At 47.4% G+C, this 27605-nt stretch overlaps 1 protein-coding gene across 5 annotated transcripts; it reads left to right on the top strand.

Annotated features, from left to right (window-relative positions):
* The first annotated feature begins 207 nt into the window (after positions 1-207).
* Positions 208-27605, top strand: SLC17A4 (solute carrier family 17 member 4). Of its 5 annotated transcripts, none has more exons than XM_079148150.1 (13): positions 208-350; positions 520-632; positions 13004-13127; positions 17742-17947; positions 18481-18714; positions 18799-18886; positions 19322-19408; positions 21465-21583; positions 21688-21849; positions 24178-24310; positions 24392-24539; positions 25312-25402; positions 26713-27605. In XM_079148150.1, the coding sequence occupies exons 3-13, from the start codon at positions 13037-13039 to the stop codon at positions 26845-26847; spliced, it is 1494 nt and encodes a 497-aa protein (XP_079004276.1). In that variant the 5' UTR covers positions 208-350; positions 520-632; positions 13004-13036; the 3' UTR covers positions 26848-27605. The 5 variants fall into 5 exon arrangements, with proteins under 5 accessions (XP_079004276.1, XP_079004274.1, XP_079004275.1 ...); XM_079148148.1 differs by having other exon boundaries at positions 13001-13127; XM_079148149.1 differs by having other exon boundaries at positions 270-422; positions 13001-13127.

Raw genomic sequence — 27605 nt, 5'->3', positions numbered from 1 at the left:
CCTGCACGGCTTCCCTCCTGTTGTCTTTTGTCTTAAGTTCCTCAAGCCGTTTAGTTCTGAGGCTGTTCTACACCGCAGAAAGGGAAGCAAGGGCCGAACACAGATTCAGCAAAACCACTCCTCTGCACGTCCACCCGGGTCACCAGGGGGCCCTCTCAGGCAAGGCCCTAATTCAATTGTTTGCTGCCAGCAGGATGAGAATTAGAGTCACTTCCTCCAATTATATTCACCAACCTAATTTAAAAGAGCCTGTAACTCAATTCCGTTTTATTGACATAAAATTTAAAGCATTTATAGGAGAATGTTCTTTTCTGATGGCCGCAAGATAACGGGAGGACCTGTTCTGACAGGTAAACTAGAAAAGAACTCTGTCCATTGACTCAGGGAAATAAGGATCTTGTCTCTCTTGCCCCATACACTAGGTAGTTAAAAAAATCCTCAACCCTTCCTATAAAATTAACTGCTGGATCCTGCACACTTTAGTTTTACTTTCAAACGTATGCTGTTTTTGTTTTGCAGAATGACTCAAGCTACGCGGTGTACAGAGCAGTGGTCTTGGCTGTTACTTAGCAGAAGCAAACACAAAAGCTCTCTGGAGGAAGAGATTTTGCTTGACCGATAGCAAGGTTCCTGTAAGTAAACGATAAAAATATGCTCACAATCTGAAATTAAATACTATTCCTGGGACAATCCAGTATGAGCAAGAGTCAAGGGAACACAAAAGAATTGGACATCCTTCCCCAGAACTTCAGATAATAGAATAGAAGAAGAAAATGTAGAAATTAAGGCTCAAACCCTGAGAAAACATCAATAAACTACTTATGAAGACCAGGCAGAAATGGGGGAGAGGGAGAGGGGATAAATAAATCCCCCAAAATGGAGTCCTTGAAAACAAAACTCAGTGAAAGTGAGTTAAGTTGCTGATTAAGATGCTGCTGGATTCTTCAATTGTATGGACTGGTTTAAACAAGATTTCATTTTTTCCACTTCAAAACTGGTATACTGGTTCAACAAAGCAGGAAGGAGCCAACTTTTTCTATTTTTCTTTCCACACATGTGGTAAAATATATTATTGTTCACAGATACTTGCTGCTTTTCTTAGAGGCAGGATTGTACTGTGGCCTCATTAATGTCTATTAGGATCACCTAACCTTGATCAATGCAATTAGAACAGAAGTAAGCTGTACTTTCTAAACATAAATGCTTCCACATACTGTCTTTTCTCTGCCTCTGCTGCAGACTGACTTCAGATGCAGGTCACCCACCTGCCTGGTCTCAAGGAGGACAGCATGGCACACAGCTGCTATTGGCTATGCTAGTCAAGGCACGAAGCAGGTGATAAAACCACGCTGTATGCCAGTAACCAAGGCTTCACCTATTGCCATAGGATAACTTCACCTCTCTTAACCAGTACAGAAATTAGTAGAGGGAGCAGCATAGATTGTTACCAGGTCTCCATCTATAGGTGCGATGTCCAGAGCCACACAGCTGCTCAGTAGCTGTTCCACTGAAATCACTGATAAAAGTTCTTTAGCTGCTGAACCTTGTAGCTTGCCCAGATCCAGCCCGCCACCAAAAGTGAACGGTTGAGTTTATCTGCTTTGGATTTATTAAGGGCTACCCACTAGGATACAGGGTGCTATGACTGAGGAAAGATGAGTGTCATTTGATCCTTGTGTCTGGTTTCTCTTGTCAGTGGTGGGATGAGAAACCTGCTCGCAAAGACTCTTCAGAAAGAGTGATTGAGAAGGAAGAGCTACCCAGACGGTGGGCTGGGGGCTCAGGAGATGGTCTTCTGGGGAGCCAGTCGTGTGTGTGGGGTCACCACAGACCAGGGCTGTTTTCTGCCCAGGGTAGGGAGATGGTGGAACAGGTTCTCAGGACAGGACCAGCTCCTTGCTGCTACTCTCTGCCTGTAGTTTCATGGTGTGACAGGCTATGTGGCGCAGACGCTTTGTCTTGTTTGTGATTTTCAGCAATAATATGCCACATTCAAATGAAGGAGTTGATGTCAAAATCCTGGATAACAGATCTGACGCCGTAATTAAGTGGGAGTTGAGTTGGTTTTTCTTGGGGAGGGAAAAGTATATTTTTTTCTGTGTAGAAAGGATGGACTTAGGTAAATATTTTTTAATAGAAACTTGGCACAGTCACAGTTTACATTATCGGGCAAAAATATTCCTTGGACTTCCTTTGGAAAGGATACGTTTCTCTATCTTGGCTGTGTGTGTTTGCCCAGTGACATCTGAGTGGAAATGACGTTGGAGGGAAAATTTAAGAGCCAGCACCAGTTCGCCATTATCTCTTCTACCTTGAGACTGTTGATTTTCCAGATAAAGCCCAATCAAACTGGGTTTCGAGTGAGAGCGACCTAGTGCGGAGCTGTAGACAAAGCAGAGTGGACAGGAATCCTGTGGTAAAGTTTGGGTCCTTTGTCTTGCCAGTGTGACTTGGTTGATCCCGACTGGTGGTCATTCTCAGTTCACTGGCTTCCGTCCTCATTTCTGTGATCTTGGGATCATCACATGCCTGCTGCACCTACAGACCTGACACAGTCAAGGCAGGAAAAGGGGGAAAAGGGGGGAAAGTGAGGCACAGGGCAGCTTCTTTTTATGCTTTGATGGCCAGAAATATGTAAATGTTTCAAGGAAGCCACATAAAGGAGGGTTTGATTTTATAGCTCTTATAATAGGATAGGTACAGGTGGACAAATGTGGAAATGTAGATGGGCTCAATCAACAGTGCCTGCCTGGTGGACACCATGGACTAGTTGGCCTGCCGCTGCTCCCTGTGGGCCTGCGGTTTACACCTGCTACAGCACTTATTGTCTTTGTGACCAGGGTTATTTCAGGATTTCTTAGGTGTAATTCCACTTAAGTTCTGTTGTAGAGCCAATTTAGTCTTTGACGTGGCATCGAATCACCTGCATCTCTCTGAATTAACTAAGCAAAGATGTTTTTCTGATTGGTGTTACAGTTAGTACAGAGGGGTCATCCATCCTTGGGGGTCTCCTCCAAGTGGTGACTCAGACCCAATCAACTTCCATTCCTAAAAATCCCTCGTACAACACAGACCAACTAATACTTGTCCTGGGAAAACACAGTAGTCCAGAGTGTTCAAGAGGAGAAGTCATTTGAACATATAACTCTGACTTTTTCACAAGACTTAGAAGAGTTTTTGGCAATTTCTTTAACAATTCTGTTCCAGTATATTGCTACCTGTCAGGTGGATAACAGTGCAGGTCTCGAGGTTGTTGGGAGGACACAGTGCGTTCATGTGTGGAAGTTCTTTATACAGAGCCTGATGCATGTTCAACACCATGCGTGTGTTTGCTGTTTTAAGTTATGTTCTATTTACATACAGTAACCCCCCTCATACATCCTCCAACTCACCTGTACAAGTGTAGTTGCAGGTAAAAATCTAGCATGTTGAATTACTGGGCCACAGGTTTGAAGTTCAAATACGGATAAACATTGCCGAATTGCTCAGACCATAACAGTCTGCACTCTCAGTGTCTTAGTCACCTGGGGCTGCTCTGACAAAGTACCAGGGCGTGGGTGGCATCGACAGCAGACCTTCATTTTCTCAGACCTGGAGGCTGGACACTCCAAGGTCAAGGTCTGGCAAGGTTCAGTTTCTGGTGAGTGCTCTCTTCCTGGCTGGCAGGGGACTGCATTCTAGTTGTTTCCTCAGGTGGAGAAAGGGAAGGAGGGGAAAGGAAGGTTGGACGAGGAGGAGGGGCCAGCAGAGAGAAAGAAGGGAGGGAAGGAGCAGGAGAAAGTTTGGTCTTTCTCTTATGAGGACACTAGTCCTACCATGGGCCCCCCTCATGTCCTCATCTCACCCTAATGATGTCCCACTGGCCCTCCCTCCAAACCCCAGCGCCTTGGAAGAGCTGAGCCATCTGAAATTGAAGGGCACCAACATTTCGGTGTATAGCACCCATCAATACTATATCTGAACACATATTTTTCTAATTTCAACCAACCGTATTTTATCACACTTTTGATCACTACATTCTCAGAGACCTTAGTTTTAACTTCCCCATATCTTATTTTAAAATAAGTTGTGTGTGTGTTTAAACTCCACTTGTGATTTCCTTTCCGGAAAGTCTCTTGTTTCCTTCAACCAATTTTCCATAGGGTTCATAGACTCTATCTTTGCGTTTTAGTCAGCTTTTTCACTGCTGTGACTAAATGATCTGACCAGCACAATTACAGAGGAGGAAAGGTTTTTTTGAGGGCTCACGGTTTCAGAGGTCTTAGTCCATGGAAAGCCGGCTCCATTCCTCGGGGCTTGAGGTGAGGCAGGACATCATGGTGGAAGAGTGTGGCAGAGGGAAGCAGCTGGATCATCAGGAAGCAGAGACTCCACTCTCCAGATACAAATATACACCCCAGAGCCACGCCCTTATTCTCACCTCCTCCAGCCACACCCACCACTTCAATTAATCCCCTCAGGGATCAGGTCACTGACTGGGTTGAGATTTAAAACCCAATCATTTCTCCTCTGAACCTTCCTGCATTGTCTCACATGTGAGTTTTTGGGACACCTCACATCCAAACCATAATACTTTGTATCTTTCTTTTTCTTCCTATGATTTTTTTTCTTTATTTAAAGAATTAGGCCTTTATGGAAAGTTACAATTATTGAAATATTTTTCTTTTGATTTTTTTCTGTAAAGCAATTTCTCAGTTTCATCTGATGGGTTTTTCAACTTGATAATGATAGGTTGGGTTTTTTAGGTTAAGTCGAGGCATTTTTAACCTTATAAATGTGTCTTTCCATTGAGGCGCCCTCTTTCATTTCTCGCTTGCTCTCTCTCTCTCTGTCCCCCTCTCACTTCCCCCTCCTGTTGCCTTTCCCTCATCTCCTTCAGGGACTGGACGAAGTGACTGTTAGTCCCTCTCTCACCATCCCACAGATCCTCGACTCCACTTCTTTATCCGCTCACTCTCTGCCTTTCAGACTGGACGTCTCTTCTTGATCCATCCTCAAGTCCACTGACTGTCCTCTCCTTTCCATTCTGCTACTGGTCCTGTCCACTGAGTTTATTTTGGTTATTGTAGTTTTCAGTTTAAATTCATTTCCAGTTTTTCTCCTTGATAGCATCTGTTTCTCTGGGGTGAGTTCCTGTTTTTCCACAGCTCAGAAGGTGATTTCATAAATAACTTTCGGGGGTCACCTCTGCCACTCTTTCTCTCTGTGGAATGCCAGCACTTTCTGGTTCCCTCTTTTCAGCCCTCCAGTCAAAATTCAGAGCTTTCATTGTCCTGTTCTGCCCTGCACTTCCCTAACTTCTCTAAAACCTAAACCAAAAAACTAGGAAGCCTGGAGTCAAATAAGTAAATAAATAGATGAAGGCACACTCTGCATGGTTCAGTGAGACTGAGCCATGACCCAGACCCAATCCTGCCATGACCCACTTCTCGCCATGGTCACATACGAGTTCCCAGCAATCTTTCCAGGTCTTAGCTCTGTATTCATCAAGAGAGAAATGGTGAAATGTGCTCATTCCAATTATTCAGAAATTTTTAAAATAATTTTTCTTAGTGGGGAGAAACACAAAGGGATGTTCAGAGGTGGCCTCATGTAGCATCTTAAAAAGGAAGAGAAAATTCCTAGAGAACTGACAAGATGAAGGAAAGGGACTGAGCTTTTGGAAGACTAGGGTGATTGGCAGGTGTGTTATATAGATTCCTCTGTGCTGTCTCTGAACTGATAAGAATCTGGAGTCACCTCAGGTGACTCAGAGTTGTCCTCCCCTCCCTGGAGACGGGCAGGACACATTCTCCTGTGTCTGTTTTCCTCCTCGCCTTCACTTCACAATAGTCCTTGTGCCAAGTGGCCTGTTTTAGGGTGCATACTCTGGGCCCCTTCCGTGTTTCATATAAACATTATTGTTGGCTTATCTACCTGAGAAATGTCGCAACGTCCACTGAGACACACTGCGTCTGTTTGATTAAGCCGGGGTGAACCGTCACTCTTATTGTGATCTCTCTACTGACCCCTGACCTACTCTGTGGAGTGGCTTCAGCCCCTGAGACTATGGCAGGGTGACGGTTTCCGCCCGGCTCTCCTCTCTGTGCCCCGCAGTGGCACTGGCACTCTGCAGGGGCCTGCCTGCTCAGGTGCAGGACGAGCTCGCTCTCTGATACGAGTGTGTGAGTCGCGTCACAGCTCTCCAGGGCTCTTAAAAATGTGACCTGGTGGTCCTTCCAGCTCGTTATGACATTGCAGCGGGAGCCAGTTCTGTCCAAAACCTCTCCATTTTCACCAGAAGAGGAACCATCCTGCCGTGCTGAACATCAAGGCCAGGGAGCTGTAGAGTGTGGTCTCCAGGTTGTCTGGGGTCCCTGTCCCAGAGAGCAGCTGTCCTCTGGAGAGCTCAGTGCTGGTGGAAATCACACTGGTAGTGGGTTATTTGACTTTCCTGTGTGCAGTTCTCACACTTCGATTTTTGCGATTCTACAGAACACGTGACCCTGTGGAGCCAGGGCTCTTCCCAGAGCGTGGAAATAGACTCGGAAAAGCGAAGGCCCTGAAGTTCAAGTTTTGTTAGTCTTCTGAGGAAAACAGAAAACACGTAACCTCCATGGCAGGTTTTCTCAGCTTTATTAGGGGACAGACAAAAACTGTATGTATTTGCTTTAGTCAGCTCTTTCACTGTTCTGCTCAGAAGGTCTGGCAAAAACAATTTTAGAAGAAAAGTTTATTTGGGGGCTCACAGGTTCAGAGGTCTCAGTTTGCAGGTGGCTGGTTCTGTTGCTCTGGGTCCAAGGTAAGGCAGAACATCAGGGTGGAAGTGAGGTGGTGGAAAACTGCTCAGGACATGGAACCAGAAAGCACGGAGAGTCTCCCCTCACCACAGACAAAATATATATCCCAAAGTCACGCCCCCAATGACCCACCTCCTCCAGCCAACAGTCACCACCCAGTTAATCAGTATCAATATCAATAACACAGTCGCTTCACCTGTGAACTTCCTTGCATTGTCTCACGTGTGGACACCTCACATGCAAACCTTAGCAGTATTCAAGATGTGTGGCACGATGTACTGATATACACTGCTAAGTGATCATCACAATCCAGCTAACACATCTACCACCACTTGTGTGTGCACGTGTGTGTGGGTGCATGTGCTGAGAACGCACAAGATCTACTCTCAGCAAATTTCATTAACAAATTACATTATTGTTAGCAGAGTCACCACACTCCACATTGAGTTTCAGAACTTGTTCATTTTAGGGATGATAGTTTGTACCCTTCTATGACTACACGTCCAATACTTTATTCCATATACTAAAACTGACTTAAAGCCCCAAACTCTAATTATAAATCACAATTTAAAACAGGTCAAATAAAAGTAAAAGAATTTAAATAAAATTCTCTATTCAAATTCTAGTCTCCTCCAAACCCACTACTTCCTGTCCAGGTTGTACAGCTGCATTCGTTTCTGAGTCCACTTCATTAGATCTGATGGAGGTTGCCTTTCTCACCTTTTCCTTTCTGGATAAAGTTTTGGATTACTATATAAACATCACTTTAGAGGCTTCTTGGGAAAGAGGCTTCTTGATTCCCTCTTCTGATATCATCAATGAAATACTTTTGATGGCCGTGGGTGCTGGTGTTCCGGGCTGGAGTCCCCTGCACCGAGGCAGGATGAGCTTTGCGAGGTGGGCAGAGCTGGCTGGCACTGGTGAAGAGGGAGAGTGGCAGAGCAGAGGGCGGCAAGGCTAGAGTTGTCTGAAGGCTCACAGCACCTCAAGGAAACGGGAATGGGTCCATGCTGTCCTCCATGCTCTGGAAAGGCCTTGGCAGACTTTTAAACCAGTAAGCAGTATGATCGCGTTTACATTTCAAACATCCTGTCTGCTGGATAGAGATGGAATGAAAGAGTGGAGACAGGGGCCAGGCTAACCGTTGTGTAACCCGTTGATAAATGGTTCCCACAGGAATAGAGGAAATGAGAGAGGACGGCCTGTGGGAAAGGCTGTGGGTGGGGCTTGCTGTCGGATGGACACCGAGTAGTGAGGGAAAGTGGGAGCTCGCCTGCCTCTGCAAAGTCCATCTGGGAGGTGGCCATGGCACTGCCACACTGGGAGCCTGGGGCAGCAGCAGGGCTGGAGGGCGTGCAGGAGCTCTGCTCGCGGCCACGTGAAGACTGGGGCCCTGACGCACCTGGAGAACAGACGAAGAGATAAAGTCCACAGCTCGGAGACGAGGTCAGGATGGTTCGGAGGAAAAACAGGCAAGGCGAGGGGACTGGCCAGACCACCCTGGGTGTGGCTTCAGAAGCCACGTTCAAGGGCAGAGTTCAAGACAGCTTCCCAAGGGCTGTCTCCTCACAAGTGGGCTCGTGAGAAAACGAGGCCAGGAAGCAGCGTGCCAGCATGAAATGTTTAGCTGCCAAAGGTCACAGACTCACAGGGTGTGGAATTCCACAAAAATCCCAACAGGCATTGTGCAGTTAGGATCAGAAAAACACAAAAATCAGGCAAGTCAGCCTAAATGTGCTGTCTCTCCTCTGTGGAAAACACATTTTGTCTTGTCGTCCCAGATGTGAGACACCTATAGAAACCTAAATAGAGTACTTAATGTATCAATAAGCCAATCCCCCAAACCAAAAGCCGAGAGTTCTCTCTGATATGTGGGTGCTAATGCACGGTGTTGGCGGGGGCAGGGGGGCCTAGGGAAGAACAGTGACTTCAGATCAGGTAGAGATGATTGAAGGGAGAGGAGGGGAATAGGGACGGGAAGGATAGTAGAGTGAATCCGACATTATTACCCTATGTACATATACCACTATATGACCCATGGGATTCTACATCATGTATAGCCAGAAAAATGAGAGATCATACTCCATTATGCATGAGGTACCAAAGTACATCCTAGGGGCTGGGGTTGTGGGTCAGTGGCAGTGGTATAGTACCCAGCATGTGTGAGGCACTGGGTTTGATTCTCAGCACCCCATATGAAATATAAATAAAAATTAAGGTCCATCAACAACTTAAAAAAATATTTAAAAAGTGCATTCTACTGTCATGTATAAATAATTAGAACAAATTTTTTTTTAAATTTAAAAATAAATACTTATTTAATTGAATTATACTCTTTGGATTACTGTGGACTGGATTAGTCTGGGAAGAAAGACATGGAATCAAAAAAAAGATATAATTACATAAAATAATGGATTATAATTATATTTTATAGCATAACGATTATTATATAATGTTAACATAACATAATGTATAGTGGTAATATAATTGTAGTATAAAAATTATAATATTAATATAATAATGCATGTAAGCTCTAGATTATGACTTTAGACACTTTCATGCACTTGTGTCTGTTTCATTGTGATATTTGCAGAATTGGAAACTTGGGACTTAATGGGTTAAACTGGGAGATGGTGGAAAAGGGACAGGATGGGGACCGTCTGTACGGAGACCATGTTGACTCTGAGACCCCGCAAGGTGGTAGTGCTGGAACCCAGGGCTGGGCCGGGAGCCTCACGGGGAGCACCAGTTCTGACTGGGGACCAAGGAAGACGCAAATGAACCCAAAGCATGAGGAAGACTCAGTGAACTTGACCTGCTTATCAATTAAACAATAAAAGTAAAGTTAAAAATTAACCCGTGTAGTCAATAAAACCCGCCCAGTCAGTAACACAAGGGCTAGAGGTTTTACTAATCATTTACTGGCAAGTGACCCGACCATTGCAAAAAACTGGGAGAAATTTATTTGAAAGGAAAGAGGATCCTGCACTCTGCCCCCCCTCAGGTTGGCTTTAAGCTTTTCCTTAATATTCTACTTTTGGTAGGTGGGGTGGGTCTTTTCCCCTTTGAGAGCTGTGTAATCTGCTGTTTGAGGTAGAGATTGTGGTTGCTGAAAAGGAGAAAGTTTCTCTCCTGCGATAATTCTGGAAAAAGAAAGAATTCTTCCTCTTAAACCAGAGAATAAAAGTCTCTGAGTATAGGTGTTGGGGAGCGGGGGAGAAAGAGCATTATCTGAAGCATTTGGATGCAAACCAGAAATTTAAACTATACTTTGAGGGGTTATTTTGTGATGAGATGATGTACAGTGTAAGATTTGTGTATTCATATATTGGACTTGTTTTGTGAGATACATTCACTTAAATAAAAGCATTGATCATATTTGCAGTGAGGCAATTATGTGATGTTTTACAATGGAAGATTTTTTTTTTAATCAGGCCTAAAAGACCAAATTAATGAAAATCTTCCCCATGAGTTTGTATATGGAGAAAAACAAAAGTGAAATTTGTGGGAATCCAGGAACCGTTCTTGGGTGAAGGGTTTGTGCAGAGGGCTTTAATTTGGGTGCTGTGCATAAGAGCCACCAGTTGTTCCTCAGGGGGAGGACACATTCAGCACTGCCACCTGAGCTGCTGTCTGCGCAGCCCCTTGAGGGGCAGTAACACCCCACCGAGCACAGGGGCCGGGGCGCAGATGGTGTTAGTGCCTGGAGAACAGACTCTCACAATCCTGCGAGAAGACTGGCCCAATTTCTTTGCTAGCGCTTTCTCATCTACCTGGTCTTAAGAAACAGCTAAGGCTGAGGATTTCCAGATCCACAGTTCTCCCCGGGCCTTCTGCCCCAAGCCATGGACTCAGGAACACAAAGCCTACTTGGCAGTCGTCCCTCCTACATCCAACAGGCATCTCAAACTCCAGGTGTCCAAAACCGAACTCTTGCTTTTCATCTGGAACCCTGACCCCTCTCTGCTCATCTCTGACTCTCTAGGCACAGCACCACTGACTCCTTCGCTGGAGCCTTCGTCTAGATGTCTCTGACGATTCCTGCCTTTCTTTTATTCCTACATCTGCCACCTTAGCAAGTCTTACTGGCTCGTCCCCAGTGTCAGTCCAGGATGTGGCCCTTTCACACGGCCGTCCCAGCCCAGCTGCCATCAACGCTTGCTCAGGGGAAAACACCGCTTCCTCCCTGGGCTCCTGGTCCTCATCTGGCCCTTTTGGCCACATACCACACCTCAACCAAAGTGGTCCCTGCCATCCCCAGGCCTGTGGGCCTAAGTAGCGTGGCACTGCTCACCCGAGGGTCCCGTCGCCTTGCTAGCCCCTCATGCGCTCTGCATGGCCACCCTCCACCACTGTCTCCCTCCAACACAGCCAGCTTGCTCTTGTCCATCTCTGCCTCCTTCTCGCCATTCCTGTTCAGCTCAAATACAAGCATCCTGCGCAGACGAGGTAAGGTCGCTGCACCAGTAGTAACGGCCCTTCTCCCACCTGCCCGTCACCAGCAGGTGCCAGGCTGCTCTTATTTCCTTCATAGCAAGTGCCACTGTTGTGTGTTTCCCTCATGCTACACCTGTCCCACTGGGGTAACTTTACCAGGGCCCACGTCCCAGCCATTGTCCCTGGATGGGTCCCCTGTCATACAACAGCTTTGTCCTACATTTGCCCTCTCTTGCCAAATTCCAGTGTTCTCATAAGCTCCAGAAAAGCCATGATTTCTGGTTATGAGGAAAACTGGCAAGTGCTGCTGTTACAGAAAGTATGGGAGGCGGTGGGGAAGCGGGAGAGTCATGGAAGCAGAGCACTCCGTTCATTTAGTCAAGAAACGTTTCCTGAACCAAAGAATGAGCCAGCCCACAGCAAACTCCCGGGCATCAGTTGGCTCAGAGCCCTATGACTGTAGGCAAAACTTGCAGTGAAACGAAACTTGTCTTCAATTCTTGTGGCTGAGAAAGTCTTTTCTGTCCAACTAGCTGCCCCTGGGTGTGGCCAGGAATGAAAAACGCATTTTCTTATTTTTACAGCATAATGTTCCATACTTTATTCCACCAGCTTATTCTCAGAATTAACAGGACCCCTCTACTTAGCCAGTGAGCATAGCTTTGGATTTCAATTCAATTTTCAGCTTGTTTCCGAACTCTGCTGCAGACAGCAGGGCTGTCTGGTTCAACATCTGTGCTTTGAAGGATGAAAATCAGGCACCTTGTCAGCCAGTGGCTCATCTGACAACTGCAGCAGTGACAGGCAGAGACATGAGGTGCCACAGATGTCACTCTCCAGAGAGCAGGCGGAAGGTGCTTGGTGCCCAGTAATGAATGCCCGGCCCTTACTCTACATGTCTGCTTGGTCCTATAACTTCCCTGGTTGTTTCCAGTGGTAAAATGTCTACTGGTCATTTCTAGTCTCCAAAACAGTCTCGTCTTGAAATGAACACATCCAGGCTGGCCCTGGGCAGGGAAGGGTCTTTGTTCTGGCTTCCCATGCCCATTCGGTCACCACCTTCTCTTACCCCTCCAGAGAATGTGTCGCTGACTCATGTTGCCAGGCGCAGAGCCTTTTAGACTGAGTTTGACCTCTTTGAGGCTTGTGGCTGTGTCCTAGACACAGCCCTAGATCTATGGGGAGACCCTAGATCCATGGGGAGCCATCAGATCTCCTTCCCGGCAGGAGGCGAAGGCTTCATTGTTCACGTGCACAGGGTCGCGATCCCTTGCTCCGGCATGGCTAAAGTCTGCGTACCCCAGAGGCTGGTGTGTGCCTCTCATCTTCACCACTTCCATGGGGAGATTGCTCACTGTCTTTGAGCTACGTATTTAAGGTGATGTCTGACACATTTTATCCACTCTCTCTAGGTGTTTTTAACACAGATTTTTTTTTTTTTTTTTTTTTTGGCAGTATTTTAATCCCCTGAAATCTTCTGATGAAATTTCAAATAAGGTGGTCAGGTTTTCATGTCCAGTGATAGTGATATAAGTATCAGTTTAAAGACACGGCAATTCAGAACCAGACAGAATCTTACAATTTATCAAGGTAACCCAGGCCTAATTTCTGACTTCAGGGCGACTGGGACTTTTCCAAGGCCACACAATGACAGAGTCAAGGAGACAAATCCAGTTATTGAGCCCAAGTTGAAGTGCTCTTCCCACCTCTTAGGAAGAAAGATTGGAGCCATGTGGTACAGGACACGGGACACCTCCCTGTCCTTATTTGCTCTTTTATCTCAGCAGGTAAATGCCAGTCCCTGGGAGGAAAGAACCGAAATGTCTACTGGAGCTACTGCCAAGGCTGCAGCAGGAGACGTTTCCAGTGATGGTAATTTAAACACGGCTCCAGAGCAAGCCCCCAGGAAAGGTAAGATCATGCGTGGGAAGGGACCGTGGGGAAAAGTGGGATCTCTGTCACCGCAACCTCCGCTCTGGTTGGCATACAGCATTTTTTGCTGCTGCAAGTTGCCAAGAATTCTACGTAGCTAAAAAAGCAGGTTTACTCCTGTTTCATTTCTCACAAGAAATCTCAAAGGTAGATAGGAAAGGTGTGTAGTATGATATTATTTAGAGATGAACAAACAAAAAAAAAAAGCGTAGATTCTAAGTAGGAAACATGGAAAGCAGCTTTGGCTTCTCTGAGAACATCTGGTGGATCTCTCTGCTCATGTTACACCCAAACCCGCCTCAGAAGGAGCAGGCTTCCTTTTCTACCACATCCTCGACGGTCCTTCCTCCTTTCTCTCATCTACAACTAGAGTTTTGCTATAATATGCCACAAGGATAAGTGTGGAGCCCCTTATTTTACCCTAAACCATGAATGATTTATAACTGTTAAACATTAGTTCTTCTAAGGATACAGGCTGCTCCTAAAATTATACCTTTACAAAGGAAAACACTGACCAAGATGGAACGCTTAAAAGCTCAGTTCGTCTGTGGGAAGTGTATATGTCTTTAAAAGACGAGAGGGTCACCAGTCTAGTCCACCAAAGAACACAGGGGATGCAGATGCTCATCTTGCAACTAACCACCATGGATCCAGAAGGAATTCTACTCCAATGGCATGAGTTCCAGGGCTTACTTGTCTCTGTGTGCTTTGGAGTCTTTTGGACTACGCCATTGGCCAGAGTCTATCTCCTCTCTCCCTCCTCTCTCTCTCTCTCTCCCCCCACAATCAGCAACATGAAGAACTCACGTGTAAAGTACCATGGCCAGCATGACACCCAGGGTCAGAACAATGGTCCAAGGCCAGGTTCCCCGAGTGTGCAGTCCTCATTCTGCCATTTCCGATGTACATAATGTTAGGCAAGTTTACCTAAACTTTCCATATCTCAGTTCCCCATTTCAAAAATGGGGTGCTAATCACATAAACTAACTTGAACTGCTGGCACAAGAAATGAATCCATTAGACCCTAAACCCATAAATCAACACCTGGCACACAGTAAACACAGTAAACGTTGCTGTCACTACTGCTACTCACACGGTGTCGCCACTGCAGCCCGATTGTTGACAGTCCTTGGTGTGCTCAATTATACTTTGTCTAAAGGGAAATTTGTGTGTGATCTTCCTGGTTTCTTCCAGTCTGTAGGACACCTGTCCACCCTCTGGTGACCACCCTGGAGCCCCAGTTGTGTCAGACTGTGCCTTTGTACACCTTTCTAGTCCAGAGAGGTAAAAGGCAGCTCGCTAAGAGTAGCCATCCTTTCTTGGCAGCCTCCCCCACCGGAGAAGGTAGAACCCAGCTGCTTCTGTCTCTCCATGTACTTGGTACCTCTCCACGTGTCTCGCAGGAGCACGTGGCAGCAAGCCCTTCTGTTGGCTCCATCGCTAGTGTCCAGCACCAGCTTTCCTCTTGGAAAGGAAGGACCGAGGTGTTCCTTGGTCCTCAGTATCAGACCCCAGGGCGTGGCTGGGGACTTCTCTAGGCATTGATGGTCCCAAAGGCTAGTGGAGTCTTTGCTGGAAATCTCTGTGCTTCCAAGACACCCAGACACCAAGGGCAGGAGTGTCATGGGGTGTGAAGACGCATCCGTCTCCACCAGGTGCCACTCTGGTCACCTGGCCTCATTCTGCAGCTGCTCATCTTCCCAGACCCCCAGAGACCCTAGGTGAAAAGGACTGAACCCCAGGTTCCACTGGAGGGTCAGTGTTCTTTCAATTTCAGGATTCAGCTGAGGATTCACGGGGCTTGGATGGAGACAGATCCCACATTGACCTTCTGATCCCCTTGACCACAGAGGCCCAGGAGCTGCTGTGTCATTCTGGGTTCAATTAGAAAAACAGACACCTGTCTAGGTGTTTCAAGAAGAAAGAGGTTTAATACAGGGGAGGTAGAAGATTCCACAGGCTTTGGAGGCCTGGGGAAACAAGCCAGGTTGGTTACTTTCAGGAGAACCAGAAGTAGCAACCCCATCACTGCTCATGACCCCAGCTATGTGCATTGCAAAGTGGGAGATATCCAGGGCACCCCGGAATCACAGGCATAACCCCCCATCTGCCATTGCTGATGCTCAGTCGCTGCCTGGAGCTGCCTCGGGGCACAATGGCTTCTCCTTGTTTTCAGTCTGAGGACTGCAGTTTCCAGGCCTGTGCCCCCTGTGATGGGGGAGACTACCCAAGTATGGGATGTACACAAGGTCAGGGCGTTTCCTTTCCTCCTGTCAACACACGGAGGAGGATACGCCCCTGCCCTGAGGCCAATCTGCAATAGAGCCCCTTTCTGGAACGGTGGAAATAAGAACAGCCAGCACTACACTTTGAGAAAGTACCTCCATCCATGTGGAAACGGGAGCCTACAGCCTCCTGGTGACAGACTTGATACAATCTGAAACAGAAGGAGGATGCCAGGAGCCGCCGGCCTCCTGTTCTGGAAGCATGGCACAGTGTGCAGAGGAAACCATGCTGTGGGGCTCCCGCTCAGGATCCTGGCACAGTGGCTGTGCAGACCACAGTGGCGAGGCCCACAGGCCTGAAGAGGCCAGTGGTGGGGGAGCTTACTGGCTCTCATCCTGGAGCCTCCTCTCTGGCTCCTGGGCCTTTCTAAAGATCTGCAGTTGAGCACAGGAGCCAGCATGGCGGAGCAGAGGGAAGCAGAAGTGGCTGCAGAAACCAGCCCAGACAATTGGAGAGCACCGGCCCAAAGCCAGCAGTTCTCCTGCAGAGTTACGATGCTAGAGTAGTCAGCGACCCTCTAATGGTGGAAAGAATCCCACAACTCCCCACACCACCTCCCACATGCCAGCCTTGCCACAAGCCAGCAAAGGTGACCCTGTATGGGGGTGTCAGCACAGAGAGCAAAGCACATGCAGTTGTCCCTTGCAGATCAAGGCCTCAGGGGCACCAACGGGCCTCTGTGTATATGTGTGCTGTACAAGGGGGAAGAACAGGAAAGGAGTGTGCTAGATAAAAGAGATGACAGGTGCGCAGGTGAGAGGTGACGGCTCATATCAAGAGTTGTCGCATCCTGAGCGCTCTCCTGTGGCACTGTGTGCACACTGAATCTGCCCATCCTCGAGTGGCCCCTCAAGAGGGCCTGCAGCAGCACCGCACTTCCCAGGAGCTGCCTGAGCATAGGGAGGAGCCGCTGGTCCCACCAGCCAGGCAGAAGCAGCGCTGAGCAGCGCTGAGCCTAGCCGTCAGCCTGCACGGTGCTGCATGCTTGTCTATCATGGGAAATGGAGGCTATTTCCATTTCTGATTTCCTCAGGTGAGGATGATGCTAAAGCAGCTTATCACGGTGTATGAAGCAAACCAACAGGAAAATATGAAAGAAGACCTCGGTATAGATAAGAAAAGAAACTAAAGAGGAAAAGACATGGGTGAAAGCTGACATCTCAAATAAAGCAGGGACTTTAGTCAGTAATAGTATGTCAACACAGATCACTAAGTGTGTCAAATGTGCCTTACCGACGCACAATGTTGATAATACGGAAAACCAAAGTGAGGTGTGGGAACTCAATAATCCTATAAACCTAAAACCATTCTAAAACAAAACGTTTATTAAGGAAAAATGAAAATGTCCATGTCTTGATCAGAGATAGGGATGGAAAGCTTATAATTTTCTTCCTCCTCCTTCTCTCCCTCCCTTTCCTCCTCTTCTGCTCCTTCTCCTTCTTCTTGCAAAAATAACACACATATAAAATCTACAAACCAAGCTCAATTATATATGCTAAATAAAATTCTAAGATAGCTTCCAGACAGGGCCCAGCATCGGCAGAGGAAAGGGCCCAGTGCTGCCCCCTCCAGGTGCATCTGCTCCGGCGCAGGAGCTTGGGAAGGATATTCGCACAGCGCCAGGCAGGGATCATGCCTTGCCGCTGGGATTTCTCCCAGAGCCTATCAACCCTTCCAGCTGTCCTGGATCTACTGCATCTGGCCCAATCAAGGGATGGCCCCACAGCTCCCACGGACTTTGGCAAGTTCCTGCAAGCCTGGATTATGGGGACAGGCATTCTTGCCCCACGGTATGAAGAAGAAGATGAAAACATCCATACTCCAGCCCTAGTCTACCTTTCAAGTCGCATCTCCCCTGAGCCTGGAAACAGGTCAAACACCCAGGTTCCCTAGTTATAAAAGTGGCACTTAGCGCCATGTCAGCTGCCCAAGCCAGGACCCTGGGAGTCGCTCCCCACGATTCCTCGTCTCGCTGTGTTCAGCCAGTCGCCGCTTTCTGCCCATTCGTTCTCTGGGGCCCCCATTCCACTCCCACCCCCTCCTGCTCATCCCAGGGCCCTGGAGAGCCCTTCCTTCATGCTCATTCCTTAACCCCAAACACGCCTCACGCCTCTGCTTGAGCAATGCCTCTAAGGGACCTGTTATTCCCACTTCCTCCCGGGCACAGGGTCCTCCAGACATGTGCACAGCAACGTCTGCTCTCCCCATATTTCTCCATCTCAGGCAGATGTCAATCTTCCGATCTCTCCAGCCTGGGATGGACAGAGGGTTGTCCTGATGCAGACCTTCCATGCCCGCTTCTTGCAGGTCTCTGTTCAGTCCGACATGGGCTGGCTCTCGTCTTGCAGCTGTGTAATTTTTCGATTTATACCCAACAAATGAACTTGAGCATTGCCATCACAGCCATGGTGAACAGCACGGTGGCTCCCAGCCAGTCCAATGTCTCCACAGAGATGCCCCTCACGGAACCCCAGGACCACTGGAACCTATCTCAAAAGGAGTTCAAGGCAGTGGTGAGTTTAGTGAGACTCTAGACCCTTTCTTTTATTAAAGTGGATCAACTTAAGTGTTTATCTCATAAAAGAATGCAGCTCATTTAGCCAGTAAATTGTTATTGAGCATGCGCCATGTGCCAGGGACAACACAGGACCCAATGTGTCTAAGGAGGCGTTATGAGCCAGAACTAAGTCAGAATGAAGGGAACAGCCTTTACCATTTAGTGGACATAAAGTCTTACCCCACAGTGATGGGAATCACACAAAATGATTTTCACAAATTTGAATCTATTTTCTCTCCTTTAAAGCTTGCTTCTTTACAGAATCTCAAATTTTAATTGGTCCACTAGTTATCTCAGGGTGGGGGGAAAGAATGTGTTGGGCATACACTTAAGGTATTTTTATTCCTTTTATGAAACTGGTAAGTTGGAAGAATGGGAGCGAGGGAACAGGAAAGAGAGCTGCATATTCATTTCTGCCTGGCAAGTCTTCACAATAAAAAGTCGACTTTCTAACCAAAGACAAGCAGTGAGGTCCCCTCTGTTGCCTAGGCCCCTGCATATGACTGGAGTCCTGAGATCCAGGGAATCATCCTCAGCTCCCTCAACTATGGCTCCTTCGTGGCCCCCATCCCCACGGGCTATGTGGCTGGAGTATGGGGAGCCAAGTACGTGGTCGGCATTGGCTTGCTGGCTTCCTCCGTTCTGACCCTCTTCATCCCACTGGCGGCTGATGCTGGAGTGGCCTTGCTCATCGTCCTTCGGGTCATCCAAGGCATAGCCCAGGTACCAAGACATTTTCCAAATGTGAGTGGAACTCAGGTTCTAGAATGATCTCACGTACCTAAGATCAGAAATCCCCCCCTCCAGGTTATGGTATTAACAGGTCAATATTCAATTTGGGTCAAATGGGCTCCCCCGCTGGAAAGGAGTCAGCTCACCACCATTGCTGGATCAGGTAATCAATCGACCTCCTAATCTCACCTTCACTCACGAGAGCACTGGGTCACACCTGTCAGGAGCACTGAGACCTCACATCCCAATTACTGTCTCCATAGCCCTTGCTCTCAAGCACCAGCCTGCACTACCTTGATCAGAACCGGGTACTAACTGTGCACCAAGCATTCTTGTGTTTTGCAGTACTCCTTCCTATTGGTCTCAGAACAGTCTTATGCGTCAGCCATGTGTAATCCTTCCCCCTTCACACCTGAGTGGTTTGAGACACAAAGAGGCTAATAATTATCCAAGGTCACATAGCTTCTGAGAGAAGAAGCAGGCTTTGCAGCTATGCAACCTGGATCACATCGCACGCCTGCAATCCCCGAGACTCTGTGGGAAGCCCGTGGACTCCTAAACCTTGCCCTCACCCAAAACACTTGCATCTTCCATTCAGGGTCAATGCTGGGGACCTTCATTGTCCTTCTCACTGGTGGCCTCATCTGCCAGAATATAGGATGGCCTTATGTCTTCTATATATTTGGTGAGTTTGTGCTCTTCAAATCTTGGAATTTTCCTCGAGGACAAAGAATGTCAAGCATGATTTCTACAATGTAACTTATCCTGGGTTAGTTAATACAAGCAGGTATGGATGCTGATATGGCATGAGTGGATCCTGTTCAAAGCTAATCATGTTGTGAATCTCCCTGGCTTGTGCAACAATGGTTAAGTTTCAGTAGCCTGAATGGAAAGCTAGAGTAACCTTATGAATTTGGGATATCATAGCACTCTTTACTGCTTCTAAGTTGAACCCAAAGGATCCCAGAGTCATTTCTTTCATAAGACATTGAAAATGTTATTTTGGGAGAACTACGTCTTAGACTGCATTTTAGTCTACGCATATTTATTTAACACATTCTTTACCACTTCCAGAAAAATTGTGTGAATGCAAACTAATCGTAGGTAAAATACTGCTTGGAATGGAGAATTAGTCAGTAGAACCTGCAGGACAACCATCAGAGTCTGAGGAGTGGACACAGTACACAGAAAGATGCTGCATAAAGTTCTGGAGTGTTCGAAAGGTGGTAGTTTATGACTTCACATTTTACCTTCATTGAGCTCTGGCTGGGATCTGCCCTGCTGCTACCGGTTCATGTTTGTGCGTTTAACTTGTGAAACACTCTGAAATTCCACCTATAAATTTCATGGTACCTTAGGGTGAGTGCCACTGATATTTGCATCAGAGGGTCACCCTCTTAAATTAAGGAATCCTGTACCATCAGGCAAATACATTCATTAAAAAAAATGTGAATATTGATTATTATAGCATATCAATCTTCAAATATTGCCATTAAAAAATGCCAAAAGGACAGATTACAAAAATTACTAAGCAATAAGAAAGTTTGCCATGCTTGTGCTCTTGAGTAGTGAGCAGCATATACAAAGTAGGGATCACTAAAGACTTGTCAAGTCAGTATCAACACCCTCCAACCTCAGTCCGCAACATTGTTAATTTTCATGTCTATCTTTCCCCCTTGACTGAACTTCTTGAGGGCAAAATTGTACTTTTGCCCTATATTCTCAAAATTTAGCAAAATGCTTGATGGAGGTGTCTGCTGTGCAATGTTTGTGAAGGGACATGCAAATGGCAAGCTGCTCCAGTGACAAGCGCTCTTAAAACTCTCAAGATTCTAAGAGGAGAATTTTTTTTTTTTTTTGACACCAGGAATTGAACCCAGGAGAACTTAATCACTGAGCCATATCTCCAGGCCTTTTATACATTTTATTTAGAGACAGGGTCTATCTGAGCTGCTTAGGATCTAGTTTTGAACTCACGATCCTCCTGCCTCAGCAGGATCACAGATGTGTACCATCACACCTGACTCTAAGAGGGAAATTTCAAGATGGGTCATGTTGCCATTCAGTGTAGATGTCAAGTTCCCTACTACTAAAATAATGTACATCTTAGAAAAGATTTATTTGCAGAGGAATAATTTTATTTCTCTAGAATTTGGAAAATCGATTGCACCTAAAGTGTGCTGCTGCTACACCTTAAGTGCTTGAGGATAAGAGAAAGTCATGGACAGGTGGGAGAAGAGGGGACTTTGCAGAAGAGTGACTTGCGGGAGGGATGCTGGTTGCTTCTGGAACGGTGAAAACATTTCCAAGAGCGTGGGGCAGATGCACTGATAGCTTGTGTCAGGTGCTCCTGCCTCAACATCAGTGCATTTCCAAACCTCCTACTCTCAGTGGTTTAAAACAGACATCCCTCACTCTCACCACTCCCTGAGGCCGCTGGGCGACTCTGCCTGTGTCTGTCATCTGCTTTGGACAACAGGTCAGCAGAAGCATGTTCCTCCTGACAGTGGCCACAATCCCCAAGGCCAGGTGAGGGAAAGGCAGTGTTTCTGGCTGCCTGGGCTCAGAACAGGGCCAGGACCTTGACCACGTGGTGGAGAACCTCCACTCACCACAGGACCATATGATGGTGACAGATGTGCAGGGTAGGCATCAATCATTCTGCCAACCAACAAATCATCATCCTGGGGCAGAGTCAGACTGAAAGAACAATCCTGTGCTCACTGATCCTCTCTTCCTAGGTGGAATTGGATGTGCCTGCTGCCTTCTCTGGTTTCCTCTTGTTTACAACGACCCTGGGAAGCACCCCTTCATCAGTGCTGATGAGAAGAGATACATCATGAGCTCCCTGGCTCAACAGGTACCCCGAGCAATGCCCTTGCCCTCTGCCCATGACTGGGCATCTCACAGAAGAGCAGAGCTGGTCCTCTGGGGGAGTGGGTGCTGACATATGCCTTCTTCCAGGACTGTTTGCCAGGCTGGTCTCTCCCCTTGAAAGCTATGGTCCTATCCCTACCACTCTGGGCTGTCGTCGTCGCTTATTTCTGTGAATACTGGCTTTTTTATACGGTGATGGCATACACACCCACGTACATCAGTTCTGTACTCCAAGCCAACCTCAGAGACGTAAGTACAGAGAGATCTCAGTTTGTTCTTCTGTCTAAACGCTTCAGGATACAATCCTCTGTGTCTTCCATGGTTTCTAAATGAGTGGACTTGGCCCAGGACTCCATGCAGCACATGCAGGCTCACCGACTGGCATTCCGGCTGACCTCAGTGTGGTTCTCATGGTTCTGGGTCTGTGTGACACTCACACAGTGTCGTATTTTTAAGAGTCCTTTGCAAACATTTTATTCTCAGTCCAGTCAAACATTTGTAACTGAGACACTCTGCTGGCAGCACGAATAACCAAGGATGAAACCAATAAAAATCTTTGATAGAGAAGCAGAACATCATAAACTGAAGACAAGACACTATTAATGGAACATAAAGTCCCAAGTACAGCATACCCAAAAAATTCGTGGAGGACGTTTCTCTAAAAAATATTTTGCTCATGCCAGGCACGGTGGTGCATGCCTGTCATCCCAGTGGCTTGGGAGGTTGAGGCAGGAGGATCTTGAGTTCAAAGCCAGCCTCAGCAAAAGCGAGGCGCTAAGCAACTTAGGGAGATCCTGTCTCTAAATAAAATACAAAATAGGGCTGGGGATGTGGCTCAGTGGTCAAGTGCCCCTGAGTTCAATCCCTGTTAGCCCCCCCAAAAATATTTTGTTCATGTACAACATGGAGAGAAGAGCACACATTGGGATACAGGTTTTCACAAAGCCAACGGATGCTGACTGCTGACAGAACCCCTCCAATTTCTACTGTACTGATGTGTTAACATGGCAGAGTCATCAGACACGATGGCCTGTTGGTGACAACTGACACAGTGAATTACTGTCACCTTCTACCTCTCTGCTCACAGAGCAGCCTTCTCACACTGAGGCATCTCCAGGGGGAATACGCATAGTGGCCAAGGGAGGGCCGACCTCAGTGGTGTCAGAGCCCGGGGCACACCTGCAGGACAGAGGCACTGACTCCAGAAAGCCCCAGGAAGGAGCGGCTCTGTGTCTTCTCAAAGAGGAAAGTGAAGTGACCAGGCAGACAGAAGGGCCAGGCACGTAGGATGCCAGCGCCAGGCAAGGACATCCCAGCTTCTGGTCTCTGGTGTGAGGTCGGGTGGGGAGGCCAAGATTGGAGGAGGAGGATGGTAGACAAATGGGAAGACAAGTGTGACCAGATACTGGAGTTCCCCAGGCTGGGAAGTGCATAGGCCAGGACCCCGCTGTTCTCAGGGTGCCTTCTAGGTCACATAACCCGGATGCCTTGGCTTGCCATCTGTGCAATGAGTTAGATGGAAGCTAAGATTTTCATTATTTGGATTATACAAAACAAAGGTGTGAGCTCATTTTCCCTACACTTTCTTTAGCAGGAATTTAATGCAGAGGTCAAATTAAAAATAAAATGCTTCAACCTTTGCAAAACTACATCATTTTGACTTGATAAGGCTATATAAAGAATAAGAAAATCTTACTTTTATTTCTAATCTGCCCTGTCTTCCTGGCCTGCTCTATTGACAGTTTAAAAAAAAAAAAATTCACATATTCTTCCACAGTTTCTTTATGAGAATGCAAACATACATGAAAGTATATTCTTATTTTCCCAACTTTTATTTTACACCAAACTTTGTGGACTGTATTTGATATTTTGCCTTATATTCAAGGTTTTTACCACTTAGTATACCATGAGCTTCTCTTTATATCAGCACACAAGAACTGTACTGAGCAATATTTAGGGCATTCCATCACTGAGCAATGTTGCAGTGAAATCCTTGTTCATTTGTCATACATTTGCACTGCTCTTCCTGTGAAGTAAACTTCTGCATGTGAAATTGCTGAGCCTAAAGGTAAACGCACCATCAACTGTATATTTCTCAAAATGTTCTTCATGGGGCACTGATAGTGTTTGTGAGTACCCAGTTCCCTGCAGTGCCATCAAAGCATGTCAAAAATTGTTTTGAACTTTTGCCAATTTGATTCATGGAAAGTAATCTCTCACTATAATTTTATTCTGCATGTGTTTTATTATGAGTGAGGTTGGGTTTGCTTATTTTTCCTTTTACTGTGAATTCTTTGTTCATATCCTTTACTTTTCTGTTGGACTTCAGCCACTTTAGTACCTATTTCCAGATGATCCTTAGATATCAAGAAGCATTAGTCTTTTTTTTTTCAAACTGAGCTATATGCATATCTTTCCCCAGGCGCTAAAAGTTTATTGGCTCATTCCAATACCTGAAATTTGCACTAAATTAGCTGTGTCGCTGAAGAAAAGCCACAGCTGTGGGAAATCTGTTCAAGGACCACTCTGCCTGGGGCTGGGGGTCACATGCACTCACTTCCTGTCTCCCATCCGCAGAGTGGGATCCTGTCGGCTCTGCCATTTGTCGTTGGCTGTTTCTGCATTATCCTGTCAGGTCTACTGGCAGATTTTCTCCTCTCCAGAAGAGTCCTCAGACTTGTCACCATCAGGAAGCTCTTCACTGCCATAGGTAATGGCCAAGTTGGAGACGGGTGGCTGGGGGAGGCTCGGGCAGCCTCCTGTCAATTGCTACCTGTCTTTCTCCCCCCAGGTGTTTTCTTCTCATCTGGGGTCCTTGTGGCCTTGCACTGGGTTCGATCCAGTCACAGCACCACCATGGCCTTCCTGGTGCTGTCTTCTGCCTTCAGCAGCCTCTGCGAAGCAGGAGCCCTTGTTAACTTCTTGGATATTGCTCCTCGGTGAGACCCCTTGCCTCTTTCTCACAGAAGCTTGGCTCAGGCCCCCAGTGCTGCTGGGACATAAAAGTAGAATGTGGCCCACGCAGCCAGTCAGAGACGTTAACAGCAGCCTACAAACACAGCACTCTGGGAAGGTGCACTGAGCAGGCCAATTGCTGAGACTTCAGTGCTTCCAGGTGTGAACCAAAGTCGTCTGTGGCCACAGTGACAGCTCTGCCGGGAGTCGTCACCCTCTGTGGAGGAATGCAGCAGACACTGAGCTGATCACTGAGAGCATTCACCAGGCTCCTGGGCCACGCCCATCTAAGGCTTTACCAGGGGGAAGCCACAGTAGCCGGGAGGAGTCCCTCCAACATGGGCCACAGGGACATGACTGAGACCCCCAGGCACGGCTCCTGTCACAGGCCCTCTCTCAGGCAACAGGACGGACTTCATCCTCAGATGACGAACCACCAGACCATGTGGAGACACCTGCTCTCGGAGCCAACATCTTTCTCATCCAGGGAGGAGCTTGGATAACCCCCAGGCAAACTAGAAGTTCTGGCTCAATGACCAGAACCAAGAAAACATTCCAATCAGGTGCAGACCATCATGCTGCCCGTTTCGTATGTGTGACACTGACACGTTAGTAGTACTGGTTACCCACTGGAAGTCTCTGTCCCAGGCCAGAGGTTTACCAGTCCTCAGCCAGCTCATTGCACTCAGGTTTAAATAAGAGTCCCAAAGCCCAGCCAAGACCCACCCTCTCTGACCCGAGGTGTTCCCCTCCCAGGTATGCCGGCTTCCTCAAGGGGCTGCTGCAAGTCTTCGCACACATATCGGGAGCCGTCTCGCCCACTGTGGCAGGAATTCTCATCAGTCAGGTGAGGCCAGACATTTTGATGCATGCTCAACAGAGAAACTCACAAAGGTCGCCCAACAGACACTAAAGCAAGGGCCTCTGGGCTCCCTCCTCAGTGAGGCTCATCAAATTCTAGCATCCCGAGCACCACACATGTCCTCATCCCACCCAGGCTGACCTCACCAGAGGAGATGACCCCATGCCTGGGCGTGGAGTGAGGGAGGTTGCTCATGGTCATGTCTGTGCTTTGTGGGTCTTTGCAAAATGAGCTTCTCAAGATAAAAACCAAATGTCCTGGGAATACTCACGACAGTAATATTTGCAAAGTAATATGTCAGGTCAAAGACTTGAAAGTTCAGGGCAGCCCGGGATGAGCTGGTCACTCTACAATGTTCACTGGATGAATGGGCAGGATGCACATGGGTGGCCAGGTGGTGGAGCAGGTTACACCTCCCCTGCAAGCACAAACTGCCTTGGCCAGTGCTGCTTGTCCAGGATCTTCCATTTGTACAGCCTTCCGTCCTGGGAGATCCACCAGAAGGAGTCACACCAGCAAATTCATCTGATGACTCGTGCGTTCTCTGAGTCCTAAGGACACAGACTATACATAAATATGTGTGTGATGCTCACATGTTCATCACTCTGTGACCTGCCTGTCACTGGTTTCCTTCAGCAGAAATGAGTGGAGAATGGCAAAGAAGGGGTGTCCTCCCCAACATCAAGTCCCTTCTCACTGTAAAAGTTCCAGTTCTCTTCTAGTTACTAACACGTGGCTGGAAAATGGTTTCTTAAAACAGAAATTCTCACAGTGACCTTGTTTCTCTTGCTGTTTGATTGATGGATTGAGTCTTTCAATGAATATTTTTGAATCTTAGCATGTGCCTGTGTTGCTTAAGTAAATAAAACAAACCAGAGTCCCTCCCCTTGTGAAACCTATGTTGTAGGAAAGAAAGTGACAGAAAACCAAGGTAAAACACGTGACTTACTGAGTGGTGGTAAGTGCTCAGAGAGGAGAGCGGATCACGTGTAGTACGCAGACCAGGGCCTGGAATTTCAACTTAATGGGCTAGTTAAGGCAGGACTCACTGAGAAGGGAGCTTTTAACCAAGGGGTGGAAGGAAGCGAGGGAGGGAGCCAAGAGGGTGTCTGAGGGAGAGCATACCCATGGAGGAAGGCCCGTGCATTCTCTCCAATATTGGGAATGCACCTGCATATTCCAGGAACAACCAGAGAGCCCCAGAGGCTGGAGCAGGAGGGGAGGGAGCAGCAGGACTTGGGGCCACAGTCTCTCTGAAGCAGAAGGGTCACTAACTCACAGTTTCCTGTCTCCAGGATTTGGAGGTAGGCTGGAGAAATGTGTTCCTGCTCGCAGCAGCTGTAAACATTTCGGGGCTGCTCTTCTACCTCATCTTCAGCCGAGCAGAGGTACAAGACTGGGCCAAGGAGCAGACGTTCACCCACCTCTGAACAGATGGAGGGATGCATGAGCTTGGTATCCACTGCTGTCCCCCCAGACCGTCCCCTCTGCCTGCGTGGCCAGCTAGCCCTGCAATTGGAACTACTCTGTGTGCAGTATCACCTCATGTCCTTGCCTCTGTAATACTGAAGGTTTTACCAGGCCTGGAGATTTTACAGGGAAAAGTCTATTTAACTGTAAACTCCTGAAATGGCAAGTGTGTCTGAGTGCTATGTGTCCTTCGTTCCTTCCATTTCTAAACAATGGAAAGTGCAGGGCCTACTGTGGAGCCCTAGACCAGGAGACCAAAGCAGCAATGTGGCTCCCATGTTGAGGGAGGAGGGAATCGGGCGCTTCTGAGGCATGGTGTGGGTGGGATGTCTAAATGAGAAACAGCAAGGAGTAAAGGGCCATGCAGAGTGAATCTATCTCAAAGGGAGCAATGAACGTTCCTCCCGCCAGAGTGGGTCCAGGTGTCAGCCCTCCCAGTCTAGCTTCCTGGGAATGCCAGCTTTGGACTGGGATCAGAGCTACAGTATCTCATTGCTCAGGTGCTCTCAGGGTCCAGCCACCCATAGCTACATTCTTTGTGGCCATCTCACAAGTGGGTCATGCAGATCCCTTGCAACTCAGTAGATGAGCATGGCCCCCTTTCTCTCCTTTCCCCTCAAACACTTCTTCCCAGAGCTCGTCCCACCTCAGATGTTCTTCTGTGCTTCTGACCTTTCGGGTCTTGCACCACTGTGTCTCATTCAATGTTCCACAAAGA

This window comes from Sciurus vulgaris, assembly GCF_902686455.1.
Source record: "Sciurus vulgaris genome assembly, chromosome: 7".
Lineage (NCBI taxonomy): Eukaryota > Metazoa > Chordata > Mammalia > Rodentia > Sciuridae > Sciurus > Sciurus vulgaris.
The sequence above is the reverse complement of the archived record's forward strand: the minus strand, read 5'-3'. Positions and strand labels throughout refer to the sequence as shown.

Bases quoted from the DNA above. Each gene is read 5' to 3' on its own strand.
- SLC17A4 (XM_079148150.1), top strand. From the start codon at position 13,037: ATGTCTACTGGAGCTACTGCCAAGGCTGCAGCAGGAGACGTTTCCAGT. The intron at 17,948-18,480 runs GTGAGTTTAGTG...TCTGTTGCCTAG, and splicing joins AAAAGGAGTTCAAGGCAGTG to GCCCCTGCATATGACTGGAG. The intron at 18,715-18,798 runs GTACCAAGACAT...CCCCCCCTCCAG, and splicing joins TCATCCAAGGCATAGCCCAG to GTTATGGTATTAACAGGTCA.